The sequence below is a fragment of the Amphiura filiformis genome, chromosome 3, assembly GCF_039555335.1.
Source record: "Amphiura filiformis chromosome 3, Afil_fr2py, whole genome shotgun sequence".
In the NCBI taxonomy this organism is placed as follows: domain Eukaryota; kingdom Metazoa; phylum Echinodermata; class Ophiuroidea; order Amphilepidida; family Amphiuridae; genus Amphiura; species Amphiura filiformis.
The window spans coordinates 26851742-26866566 of NC_092630.1; the positions used below are offsets into that span (position 1 = coordinate 26851742).

General features: G+C 35.6%; 1 protein-coding gene across 1 annotated transcript; it reads left to right on the plus strand.

Moving 5' to 3' along the window:
- Nucleotides 1-268: 268 nt before the first annotated feature.
- LOC140147163 (uncharacterized) lies at nt 269-14036 on the plus strand. The gene is made up of 8 exons (XM_072168943.1): nt 269-724; nt 3266-3786; nt 3819-4296; nt 5249-5378; nt 5614-5778; nt 11335-11483; nt 12472-12581; nt 13155-14036. Exons 1-8 carry the CDS (start codon nt 565-567, stop codon nt 13374-13376), a joined length of 1935 nt encoding a protein of 644 aa, XP_072025044.1. The 5' UTR covers nt 269-564; the 3' UTR covers nt 13377-14036.
- The last annotated feature ends 789 nt before the right edge of the window (nt 14037-14825 follow it).

Genomic DNA, 14825 nt, shown 5'->3' on the forward strand with positions numbered 1-14825 from the left:
TGTCGAATAGCGATATCAGGCCTAAATTCCCGCCTAAATTATTATTTTTGCAGCAAACTCACGGTATACCGCCGGCAAAACCGGGGCAAAACACGCAGTATGCGGCCCGTCTCTACATAACTAAACTTAATAAATATGTATAGTACTATACTGAATGACTTTTATTCAATTAATTAGGTATAGGCCGTAAACGGCTGGAGATAAAGACTATCACGTCCATTTCCCACGCCCACTAGGGCATTTTTGCCGCGTCCATTTGCCACGTCCATTTGGCCATTTTCCACGTTTTCCACGGCCTTTATTGCAGACTGGACGCGCGTCCGTTTTCCACGTCTGTTTCGTGCTTTTTGCTCTGTTACATACCAGACAGTTGTCTTGGATGTTTGCTGATTTCTTTATTCCTTTGAATTTGTATGTTTGAATAAAGCCCGGGAATAAAGGCGATTGAATAAATACGACCTTTGGCTCTCAACGAGGCAGATTGGTCAAGGTCATACATATATATATATATGCATGTAGAACACATACTAAGCATAATCGCCGCCATTGAGCATTGAGAGTGAAATGGCACGGACAAAACTTCAGTTTTATTTTCTGGCGACGGGTTTTGTGTTTTTGGCATTATTCTCAGGTTTGGTTCTCAGAACATTGACACATGAGGATGATCGGCCTACCCGTGAAACCAGTCACTTTCTCGTTAGAACAAGTTGGACTGTTTTCAAAGGTAAGTATTAGTGTATTGTACTGAGCATACCAGTGCGGTAAGCGATGGATCGTGGTGCTTAGAAGGAGGTATGAATATTAATAAGTATGACGTCAGTGTGAGTGAATCGGAAGGATATTCCTCGTATTCAGAAATAATTTAGACTTGCTCAAGCCCTTTCGGACCTGATGTCTCTGTGATATGATATCTTATTCTTTTTTCAGCTATGGCCCTTGTCACTCTATGACCAAGCCCCGGTTCTTAAACATGTCCTCCCTCCCCTTAAACATGCTAAAAGAACTAGCATACTAATATATAGGCCTAGATACCAAGTACTATACTCCAGCCACTGGTAGGCCCTATACCACAGAACTCTCACTTCCCTGTCTCATGCTGTAGGCCTATAATACCCTAGAACCTAGTCCCTTGTCAAAATAATCTTTACTAATTAATCTTTAGAATCCCAATTGGTGTGATATTTTAAAAGTCCTCCCTCCCCTATTGGCTGTTTAATAGTGACATGCCTTCAGGGAGTTCTTGCTGTTGCAAACTAGAAAGAAGCAGGATTTGACACTTGCTTGATATCTCTAAACATGTGGTATTATAGTAGAAGTCAAATGAAGATAAATACCAAAAATATCCTAAAATGCACTACGGCTTGAATCAAGGCTAAAATAATTAGGATATAATGTTTATGTTATGTTATGTTATGTTATGTTATGTTATGTTATGTTATATGTAATATGTAATGTTATGTTATGTTATGTTATGTTATGTTATGTTATGTTATGTTATGTTATGTTATGTTATACTAGTTATTCAATTAGGCATAGGCCTACGCCCCAAAACTAAATCAACGTGTTTCTTTTATTATTATTATTAGGTAATTAATTGACTAAATAAATTAATCATTTAAATTTTTTATTATTTTTTAGTTGGGGTGGTAAAAATGTTTTCATTTAAAAAGTTTAATTAACTATTAATTAATTATTAACAAATTAGATTGCTATTTTTGATATTTAACAGTACTCGAAGTACACTTTATAAATCTGATGATTTATACTTAAAGTGTATGTAGGTGGGATGAAAAGCCGATGATCAATTGAAAATTTTGACATTTCGTATTGAAGATATGGATTTTTTTTTTTTTTTTTCAAAAAAAAAAAGTTAGCTCTTTTGGGGGAAAAAATCCATATCTTCAATATATGAAAGGTCAAAATTTTCAATTGATCGTCGGCTTTTCCTCCCAGCTACATACACTTTAAGAATACATCATTAGATATCGTGAATTCCAAAAAATAAAAATTATTTGATATAAGAAAGACATGCTTCGTATTCAGAATGCAATTCGATACGTCTGAAGTGCTCTCATGTCCCACAATAAATACTGTCCAAACGTTCATACCCCTTCCCTTAAAGTGTATGTAGCTGGGATGAAAGACCGTCAATCATATGAACATTTTGACCAATTTAGGTGTTTGGGGAAATGCATATCTTCAACATGAAAGATCAAAATGTTCAATTGATGGTTTTTCAACACTCGAAACGCCATAAACGCTCATTCTAGATCCCTTAAGTACATAGCATTAGATTTATACAATTTACTTCGAGGACGGTTAAATTTCAAAAATATATATTTTAATCATTTGCTATAAAATATATATTATATCGTGAATTTCAAAAGATCAAAGTTATGTGCTCCAAACATACGTAAAAATAATGATCGAAAATTGGAATCCTGAGACTTATTTTGATCCATAATTCGTACTATTATTAAATAGTCTCCGATGGTGGATCATCAACAATTTCAGCTCGAAGTTAACCTCCACTGTTAACTGTTCACAATATTTGCTCATACCAAAGTATTGGCTAGAATACTTCGCTCATACCAGCCCATTTGTCAGATAGATTGTATCTAAGTAAAAGCTTGTATGTATACGGTACGGGATACGGTAGACCTAATTTAGAAGCGAGTGGGTGAGTGATTAATTGATTTATTTTATGTATTCTTCCACATTCAAAACAATGAATTGAATTTGCAATATTATTAACAAATTAGAAAAACAAGAAAAGATATAAATTCCCTAAAGAACAAGAATGAGCACCTTTCTGTTTGTAGTAATAAACCCAACCGCAATTTACGGTTTTTGAGAGCAGTTTTGGGATACTTTGACCTCTGACATATTGGGGAAATTGCTGTAATTATTAATAATTAATTTATTATTGTAATTATGTTATCATTACAAATAATAACATAATTAATTTATAAAATAACCGAATTTTTGGGTTTGTTTTTATTCTAGTAACACGTTTTAAATTACATTTTGTACGCACAAGCCCCCAATTTTTCTGAATTTTCTCGATAGGTCAAAGAACAAAGCGTCCCAAAACTGCAAAAACTGTCCCACAATGCATTGCAAACTTACAATGCCGATTGGGCTTATTGTTAAGGATAAGATAAGAATATTTGTCAAAAAGTTTCGCTTCGTATCGGCAGTGTTAATACAGTATTATGATCACGCCCATGTTACTTTTCTTTCTGAATTTCTTTCTTCATTTCAGTCTCATCTATGGTAACAACTTTATTCTTGGCTGCGGTATGTTTCCACATTTCTTCCATACGAGCCAGCAAATATCACACGTTGCCCAGTATCTTGCTGTTTTATATCATGAACCAAATGCTACGGCTCTTTAGTGGATCTGTGTTGCGTAAATTCGATGCAAGTGCTAAAGATCCTAGACGAGCCCAAGAAGAATTCCTGATAAGCAGAATGCAACGAGATGCCAACACCGCGTACGGAAAGCGTCACAGGTTTAGCAACATTAAATCCCTTGAAGACTTACGAAATAGTCACCCGCTCACGTCGTACGATCATTACGAGGAATATATACAACGAATGGGAGATGGTGAGAAGAACGTGTTGATCTGCGAAGACATGGTGCGATTTGGAATCACTTCTGGAACAACTGGTAAAGGGAAACTCATACCAATACCTAAATCTCGGAATTCTACTCAAGTCAACCCAATTCAAATTCTTTGGCAGGCTGCTATTAGAAGAAAATACGGTATTCCTAGTCCGTTACAAAAGACATTATATTGTACGTGAATCCCAAACCCACTAAAACTCCTGGCGGTGATGTTGTCGGCCCAATGCATCTGTACACAGATGATATGAAATTTATTATAACCCAGATGGTCAGTGTACCATGGGAAGCAGTTAGCATCAGCACAGAACACGAAGCCCATTACCTCACTCTGCTGTTTGGTCTTCGTGATCCTGACATCGGACGATGGATGGGCCCATTTAGTTCTCAAATCCACAAAGCCATGTCAAAGGTCGAATATCACTGGGAACAATTTGTTCATGATATCAAGACTGGAACTGTTGACAAAGATTTGAAGATATCTACAGAAGTCAGAGAAGCTTGTGAAAAGGCGCTATTACCAGAACCAGAAAGGGCCGAGGAACTGAGAAGGGAATTTGAGAAAGGATTTAACGGCATCATGCGACGGGTGTGGCCTCATCTGAAGTATATCTTTGGAATCAATACGGCTGACTTTACTCAAAAACTGGAAGAGAAATACGCAAAAGGTAAGAAATATTCAAAAGCGAAAACGGGTTAAATAATTATGTTCCCATTATGTCAGTCAGTAACTGCAACGTTTGCCACTTCAATTTCAGGAAATGGCGCATTACGTGTCATATTATATGCAGTACAAGAATGATAGGTTTGCTTGTTTGAGAGAGATATTTGGCAAACCAATGCGGACTTTCGACTGTGCATTTTAAATTAGACAAATTAAAATTTGTCTAATTTGTCGAGAACAACTAATACGCAGTTACACAACACAACGCTTGTTTGAGAGAGAAATTGGACAAACCAAATGCGGGCAGTGCATTAGACAAGCACCAGTATTCAGCTCAAGTGCATTTTGTCTAATTTCTCGAGTAACAAAAAAAAAAGTGCTATTATAAAATAAACACATATGCAAATGAGCTAAAATATTCGCATTTAATGACGACACATAGCACGATAGCATAGCATGGCATAGCATAGCATAGCAGCAATACCAGGACATAATTGACCAACTGTTATGTTAATCCGTTTGTCCTTTTTGGTCCATAATTTAAGCCTGATAATATTTGCAAATTTATACGCGCTTCGCGCACATACGTCCCGGTAAAATCATTTGTAGCTGGTCAGGTGGAGGATACTGCAAGTTGCTCAACTTTGACATTTTATTGTCTGATAACTAAACAATTAGACAGCGCCCGAGCGCCGAAACATGAAAACCAAAGTTTACATGAAGTATATGGACAGGTTACCTTCAGACCGGACGTGTTACTCGTTGCTTTTTGGCTAAATTTTATACACAAGAAATTTGGTTTAATTTGCTTGAACTATCCAATACATAAGAATGCCATTTTCATTGTCACACAATGATATGAAAACGATAATTATTTTTTTCAAATAGTTAAACAAAAACATTTGATTAATTAGTTTAAATTTAGGACTGACCCTATTTGTTTTTTTTAAATTAAGGTGTACCAATCGTCGCTCCTGCATATTCCAGTACTGAAGGAGACTATGGTATAAATCTATGGTATGATGAAGACAAATATGCGTTGCTACCCAGTCTATGTATTTATGAGTTTATACCCGTAAAAAACATGTAAGTATAAAATATATAGAAAAAAGTATGATCCATATATATATATATCTGTAGACTTTTATTGTGATATTTTAGCTGTACATTTATTCTTCCATTGTCTTTTGAAGTTTGACTCGCTACAATTGCTTTTACAAATGTTTGTTAACTTTTATGTGTTTTATACTTAGATTTGTTAACCATAAGTTTCTTAAACTTTCTTCCCTTTCTCTTTGATCACTGAAATCAACACTTTCAGTGATGAAGCTGACCCAAAGACATTGCTTCTGGATGAGGTAAAGAAAGGCGAGACCTATGAGATGTTCGTTAGTCCATTGTGTGGATTTTATAGGTATCGGTTTGGTGACGTCATCAAAGTTGTGGATTTTTACTACAACCTACCCGTCATCAAGTTCATGTATAGGTGAGTCCTTTTTGGCTATGTGCGTTTGATTCCCGGGGTTTGATAAGACACATGTTCCTTTCCGAAACATGCTTAGCTAAATAGACCTTTTTCCCTCTTTCCCATCATGCACTATTCCAGGGGGGTATGAGTGTCGCAAAATACATCATCTCCCCGGGGGAGTACAGAGTTATGTTCATTATATTCTGGAATACGGACATTTCGGCTGGTGCCTTCATCACAAAAAAGGAATCCCCGATCATCACGATAATGGCGCGCGATCACTAGTACCTTTCGGGGGCAAAAAACAACATTTCTATGCATTATGGACATGGTGTCGTCACAAAAAAAAGTTTCCTGCTTTTGAAACCTAACTTTGTATACATTTTATAGACCTAATGGTGATAAACTAATGACGGGACAGGCAGTGATATTTTGTGAAAATAAGACGTAAACATATATCTCTTACACAGATGTTCTGCATCGCTCCGTAACTGCATCACTCGTGTATTCAATAATTGGATAATTAGTAACATCGATGGCCTTTACGATAATCCGCATATATGGAATCAGTATGCCCATATTAAGACAAAATAATTGCAAAGGCCTGGCAAAGACCATCGGATGCACACGATCTATGAGGTTGATGAACTACGTCATACCCCCCCTGGAATAGTGCATTGTGGGATAGAGGGATAAAGGTCAATAGCGGGGGAAACCAGAAATGCGCCTCATCCCATCACACCATGATTACACTTTACAACAAGCTTCCAGTTATTGAGGATAATAGAATAAAGAACCGGAGCCCACGCCCAAAAAATGTGTCAAAGTTTCTAGCTTCACTTGGTTAGCGTTTTGTGCTGATTATTTTAAATTCTAAATGTAAAGAGAAACGTTGAAATTGACATTTTCTTAGCCAAAATAGCCAGACTAGCCACGAAGCTTACAATTACAAAGCCAATAACGCATGGTGTCTTCCCAGCAAACACAAAAACGTTTTAAAAACGTTATAAAGTTATATTTTGGCTTTTGGTTTAGGTAAAAACGTTTTAATAACATTAAAATGTCGGGTTATATAAAGGTAGGGATAACCATCAAAATTTCATGTTGTCCCAATTGCTACAAAATATTGTTTTCTGGATAGAACTCATCAACAGAAGTATTTTGGTGGTTAAATGGTCAAAATCGGTCAAAAACTTTTCGAATTATGAATTTTAAAGTTTCCCATTCTGACCGGTCATTGGAACGAAATAAAATGACATGGTCCAAAAATAGCAATTGGGAGCAAAATTGGCATAAACATATATTTACCTTTATATATTTCTTTATTTTAACATATATGCAAATGTGACCAAAACCCGAATTGGAGATCACAATGACCGGATTACTGAAACAAAAGCAAGTTATTGGGATGCGGTAGACACTAGATCTATACAATGAGTACTCCAGACAAAGTATATACGTAATCTATCATAAATAAATGTATCAGATTTATTTTATTTTTTCAACCTGATTCCAACTCCAATACAAATAATTCGAGTACAAAAATATTATAATCTATTTCTATAACACCAGTGGTTATATTAAGTATATGACACAATAGTATTCTATTTGGATTTGAATTTGAAAATCATCCACTCAGATTTGAATTTAATAATAATAATAATGATCAACAATAAATGTCAATAAAGTCCAAGTGTATGATTAATCAAAAAGTGGTTTCCAAAACGTAACGGTCAATCAATGCTCGCTTCAACCAAGCGCCATGTTGAAAGTGAAATTCCAAAATTTAATATAAATTGATTTGACCGATTTATAATCTAAGGTTTTTGCAATTTATCTGTGTTTTGAAATATCAAAATTAATATGTATAAACCTGTTTAATAATACACAACCTCACAAAAGTATACACAAACCCACGGCCGTTCAATTGAAGCTGATCCGAAGAATTGGTACCGATAATGTATTCGCGGTAAGTTCATGCGTAAATGACGATGTAAAAATGCCAAACGCTGATCGCGAAAGTTCATAAACCGGTAGAAAATGATGTTCTATATCCAATTGAAGATCGGGTCGTTGTTGTTGACGGAAGTTGTGTGCGAGGTGAAGTTCAAGTGGTGAAAGTGATTCCAGTCGTTGGTAACCCGTAGCAAACGAAAATATGGTGAAAACCCCTTAACCCATCCAGTTCCTCAAATGAAAATATGGACTGGAATATAAACAAACAAATAACCCAAAATTTGAAAATACGTGCGCAAGTTGAATAGATTTTTAATACAAAATATCAAAACAATAAAATACGCACTTTCATTTTTAAATTGATGCACACGACCACTTTTAAACCCCATTTAATTAACAAGGGCGTGGCACTGACGTCATCTAATTTGCATACAGGTGCATCTCTTTTGTTTCCTTACTTGCACAACAGTACATTTTCTTTCCAAAACAGTTGCTTTCGCAATCCACCGAAATTATATAAATATTTCTCAATGTCGTAAATTCTCATTTCACGATTGTAAATTAGGGCCTACATATATACAAATAATACAAACAATAATATAAACACAGCAACGATATTATAGACTCCCAACATTTTACGGGAAGAACTATTCTCACAAAACCGTTTTTTCTAATTCATTCAATTACAATTTCTTTAGCTGAATTTTTCTTCCAACCCACATTTTGGACATTCCCAGCCATTCATTTCTTTAAACGTGGGAAATTCTTTCAAGTTCAAGAATAATTGGTAAATTGATGAATCAAATAATTACCTTTCCAAAAATTGGTTAAAATTTTCCAACACAAACGTTTGAGATCAAACATGCTAAAAGAAACTTTCCAAATTTCCAAATTAAATATTTCGCCATAATTAGGCCCAAATTAATTACATATACAACACAATATATTTTACTTACGTTGACTTCAGATATAGTTTATGCGGCGTTTCATGCATCGCTCTGGTAGTCTCTTGAGAACACCCACGTCCAGGACTGCCATCACAGTCTCAAGTGTCTTTAAATACCCGCGCCGGTCTAACCTCAAAACCAGGAAACTTTACTCATCGTCAAATACATAATTGACCTCAATTGCTCCTACTACGCATGCAATTGCCAACTGAGTAATTAATTTCACAGAGGTACTGTGACCGCGCCCATTAATAAAGGTGAACCACCAAGGCGGTGGCGATGAACCCACGACTTTACACCGCAGAAATTATATCGAAAGTGAATGAAAACGCTCTTCCACTGCGCACGTTAAAATCGGGTCACAATACTTCCATTGTGATTTAAAAATCCCGGTATAAATCCAGGTGGTCCGATTAACTTACAAAGGAAATACGAAAATATTGGCCGCGTGTGGCGCTATGCCTGAAAACTTAATGATCAAGTGAATCAGACGGCGCTGGACATTTACAGAAATAATATATTTTTAAAAAAATGCGAGTTCTGACGTGACAGCAAACATGAAACAAGCATATTGTGAAAGTATCAAAGGGGTTTCTTATGAAATGGCACTTTACTAGTCAATGGCATAAAGTATTTTGTCAAACCGAGGCATTGAAATCATGCATTTAGAGAACATTTGCCAAAAATCATCCAAGATGGCTGATATGGCACAAAATCAAAATTGCACTTAGTCTAGGTGAACTTTTTGTTCACAACCAAAAATTTCAATGTTATTGGGTTTAATATGACCAATTAGTAGGTGTATGCAAACAAAATCTTAAAGTGTCATTGAAGGTCATTGACTCGTTCACAACAATATAGGTATGCACTTCATTCATCATGCTCATGTGTGACCTCTAACAAAAGGTGCTGGTTCCCGTAGTATTCTTCATTCAAACCAATTCAATGCATGACCTCGGAGTCACTTGCATGACTTTCGCGGGCTATTTTGAAACAGTTATGGTTGCACATTCAGGTATTTCTTTTGAAAGTTCTAAACAAGGTATAGCCAGCAGCAAGTTGTAGATGGTATAGGCCTAAATATAAGAAAACGTTTAGGGTTGAAATCAGGTGAAAAATACATCGAATGAGCACGAAACTTCACATTTATGTTCAGAAAGGTGTCTTCTTAGCATGATTCGAAAGGAGTATGGAAATTCCAAAGGGAAGCTGGTGATTTAATTTGTAACTCGAGATCTACTTGTTCATATTTTTTTCCTTTTTACAGAGGGTATGATAGAGGTATTACTGTCAACTCTGCCAAATTACAGCTCAGTAGGCCACATTTTTCACCTGATATTATTAATCTGAATATTTTGTGCCATTCTTGAGCAGTGCTGAACTCAGCCACTGGCAATTAAACGCACTGTGGCGATGGACCAATTTTGACTCGCACTTATAGGAAAATGAAATAAGTTGTGTTGCTGTAATTTGCAAGATAGTTACAAAATATAATTGGCATTCACTTTCCCAATTTTTACAGAAAAATATTGATAAATAAAAGAATGAGATCAATTTAGAAATGTCTGTGCAAGCAGTGCACAGTTGAGCTCTTTGCATGTCTATGGGAGCGTTCTAATCAAGTTGATGGTTCATTGGTCATCCCTAATAAAGGTCATGAAAACGATTTAAAACGTTTTATATGAAAACACACTTACAACAATATTTTTTAAATGTTTTTAAAAATGTTATTGTAAACTATTTTCGCAAACGTTTTTGCCAAATATTTTGTCAACACTTAAATAACATTATGTTAAAATATTTGCACTCCGCAAACACGGAAATGTTCTTAAAATGTTTTATTCAAAACGTTTTAATAACATTTAAATGTCGGGTTATATAAAGGTCATGAAAACGTTTTTAAAACGTTATTGCAAACATTTTGGGCAAACATTTTTCGCAAAATATTTTTTCAACCCCAAAATAACATTCTGTTTAGAATGTTTTGTATCAAGTTTTCAAAAATGTTATTGGAATGTTATTAAAACGTTTTTATTATCACTAAATGTTTTTAAATGTTATGAAAACGTTTTATACTCTTAATATACCCTTTATATAACCCGACATTTAAACATTTTCTGACAACCCTTTATAACCTTTTGCGAATGATGTCGAAAACGTTTTGTGTTTGCTGGGTTCAGTCTTACAATTAATGTTTTTTACCTTGGGTGCACTTTTGCACCCCATTTTGACGCAGAGCAATTGGAAGTGCAATGTGGTATCACAATTTTGCACTACACGTGAGCTGAATCGAAACGGGCAAATTTGGGGGTGTACATTGCACTGCAATGGGCTTATTTCGAACGCTGGATGGCTTTCGTCGGCATACAAAGGAGAAAGGACAGATAGAAGAAGATAGAAGATATGAGAAGAATTAGGAGAAAGGAAAACAGATAGAAGAAGAAATATCCTACTTGAAAAGAGAACTCCCTAGCGAGAATATGATCCCATTCACGTTCAGGAAATTGCGTCAGTATCCTCAATGTCTGTGTTGGACGTATTTTTTACCAAGGATACAAGTAGTATACTGATTTATGGCCCAATTAAACTGGGTTTTTTAAACCAAAAATTGCAGAATGTATAATACTTATACATTTTATAAAGACCGATCTTTGTTTCTTTACTAAAATAGATCCGGACAGCTACTGAACTTACGAGCTGAGAAGGTGACGGAGTTATCTGTGGATGAAGCTGTTCAGCACATGGTGAACAGTATAACAGAAACCAAGATTACGAACTGGATATCTGCTGAAAACACACTTCTTTCTGGAATGAGTGAAGGTTGAGTATATTATTATTCTTGATATTTGTTTAAGGGTGGTCTTAACCCTGGAATTATGGAAACTTTCGGGCTTCATAACTGCTAAATTATTAGTCTAAAGAATATAAAAGTATACATTTTAGACTGGAAATGACTTGCTGAATTCATCTGTGAGGTCCAATTTGGGCCAAAATGCTCAATTTTGGAGAAAATCCCAAAAAAACGGGGGTTTTTTTTTTATTAATTTTTAAAAACTAGATAAAAATATCTAGAGATCGTTTTTTTATTTTTTTGAATTTTGACCAACTTTGAGAAATTTGCACCAAAATGGTGAAAAAATGCAAATTTTTTAAAAAAAAATCATAAAAAAACCTGATTTTCGCCCAAATTTCAAATATTTTTGGTGAAGTTGGTCAAAATTCAAAAAAATTAAAAAACGATCCCTAGATATTTTTATCTAGTTTTTAAAAATTAATAAAAAAACCCCGTTTTTTTGGGATTTTCTCCAAAATTGAGCATTTTGGCCCAAATTGGACCTCACAGATGAATTCAGCAAGTCATTTCCAGTCTAAAATGTATACTTTTATATTCTTTAGACTAATAATTTAGCAGTTATGAGGCCCGAAAGTTTTCATAATTCCAGGGTTCAGACCAACCTTAACTTGTACCATAATTAGTCAGCTATCATATTCCTATCCCATGATTTAATACCACCTGTACATTTGAACGCCCGTTTCGAACAGATCTACCTTTATATGCACAATTAACCTTATACCCCTGAACAAAATAATTTGACCGATCATCCCCATCGAACGCTTTGGAGTAGCCGATGAAACGTAAAGGGAGCTTGCGTTCTTTCATTTTTCAATAATGTTTCGTATCTGATCTATAATCTCTCGTTCTTCTCCCTTCTCGAAAAAAAAGCGCAGAACAGCTTACATAATCTGATATGAGACCTGTTCCCCTGAAGTTGATTTTCACTTTAATTTATTGATTGTTTTTATTCAGCCATAGACCTTGTTGAATACGAAGAGGGGTCTCAATTTTACCTCATTTTTGTCGAATTGGAGGGTGAAGGAAATGGCAGCATCGCATTGGACAAAAAACACCAACAACAGGTATAGTGGTGGGGTGGTGGTTGTGGTGGTGGTGGTAATGATGATGATGATGATGATGATGATGATGATGATGATGATGATGATGATGATGAAGGTATTGTTTGTTTGCGTCTCAAATATGTTGCCTGGTCGATTTTTTCAAATTTTGGTATTGAAATAGTTGTACATGTCATACGTTGATACCGACATCGTCAATTGACACGTCCGGGATTGACAACGTCTGCCTCAAAATAGCCCAATAGCACCCCTACGTGTCAGGTATTGTGGCTGACGACGTCAAGAGTAAACTGAATGAAAATATGAAATCTTCCCTTCAATCAAATGTTGCGAGAAATAAGTATCGCGCAACAAGTAGTACATGTTCAATGTTCTCTAGAATACACTTTCAAGGTGAAGACGATTTCTATGTCGATTGGTAACAGTCTTTTTGGCAGAAACAAATTGACTCTGTGGGACGAATGACTAAACGAACGATAACCATGATGACGACGGTGATAGAAAATATGTGAGAAAATGAATATTAATTTCAAGTTCATGACTTCTTAATAAAAAAAAAACCTTTTTTCATTGCAGTTTGACGAGGCTCTACAGGAACGCAACAACTACTACAAAGGTTATCGAAATGCTGGGACGATTTCACCACCTCGAGTTTATCTCGTCAAACCAGGCACATTCAAGGCGCTACAAGATTATATCATCGCTAATTCAACGGCATCTTATAATCAGTTCAAAATGCCGCGAAAGCTGAAAACTGCTGGTGCACTCAAGTTGATGTTGGACAGCAGAGTAGTTTAAAGAGTAGAATTAAGTAAAATGAAACGAGACGATCGATTGTGTATGTCTCAAATATATTACCTCAATTAGTATTAATATGAAGTAATAATTTAAAGGTCCATTGGGCTATTCCAGAAAATAAGTGCACACCCCCTATTGAGGAGTAACTTTTCAATCAAAGAAATGTCCAGATTGCCAGGTCTGCTTTCTGAAAACGACTGGGATTCCAATTAAATGAAGGAAAAATCATGGAAATTCCCAAAATGAGCTCTCAAATTGAGAATTTCTGATTTTGAACTATTTTTCTGGTGGAATTTTTCGCCTTTGGACACTTTAAAAGTCTGGATTTCCAACATTCTCGACTGGATAAAAAAGTCCGGAAATCCGAACTCCTCTATAGACCTTTTTCCCTCTATCCCACAATGCACTATTCCGGGGGGTATGACGTAGTTCATCAACCTCATAGATCGTGTGCATCCGATGGTCTTTGCCATACCTTTGCAATTATTTTGTCTTAATATGGGCATACTGATTCCATATATGCGGATTATCGTAAAGGCCATCGATGTTACTAATTATGCAATTATTGAATACACGAGTGATGCAGTTACGGAGCGATGCAGAACATCTGTGTAAGAGATTGTGTTTACATTTCATTTTCATCTCCGAAAAAAAAGTGAAACGGACGTAGACAAAATATCACGGCGTGTCACGTCATGAGATTATCACAATTACGTCTATAAAATGTATACAAAGTTAGGTTTCAATAGCAGGAAACTTTTTGGCTGATGACACCATGTCCATAAGGCATAAAAATGTTGTTTTTGTGCCCCCCGAAAGGTATTAGTGATCGCGGCGCCATTATCGTGATTATCGGGGATTCCTTTTTTGTGATGAAGGCACCAGCCGAAATGTCCGTATTCGGAATGTAATGAACTTAACTCTGTACTCCCCGGGGAGATGATGTAGTTTGCGACACTCATAACCCCCTGGAATAGTGCATGATGGGAAAGAGGGAAAAGGTCTAGAGCATTGTATAGGGGCGTGCATCTATTTTCTGGAATAGCCCATTATAACAATAGTAGTTTAAAAAAAAGGTGAAGCGTACTAGTATATGTTTATAGATTTTTCGCGGCACTGTTAAATATTTCTAAAATTAATCATTAAAGATTCTTGCTGTATAACGTTATATGGATAGTGGTCACGAAAGTTAGTGACAATAGTATTTTTGTATCCATTAAGAAGCATTTTTTAGAAAAAAACCACGAATACATACTTGTAATTGTGACTAAAATAGCAAGTTATTCAATGTAAGGAATAAGGAACCTGAGTAGAGAGAAATGAAAAAAATTATTGCACTTGCTACATATTGCTTCCAAAGTTTACATAACAGCACCAATAAATATCTACTGTATTATGAATTTACCCCTCCTGGAGTCTGGAGTTAGTTCATACTTTTAGTTTACTTTT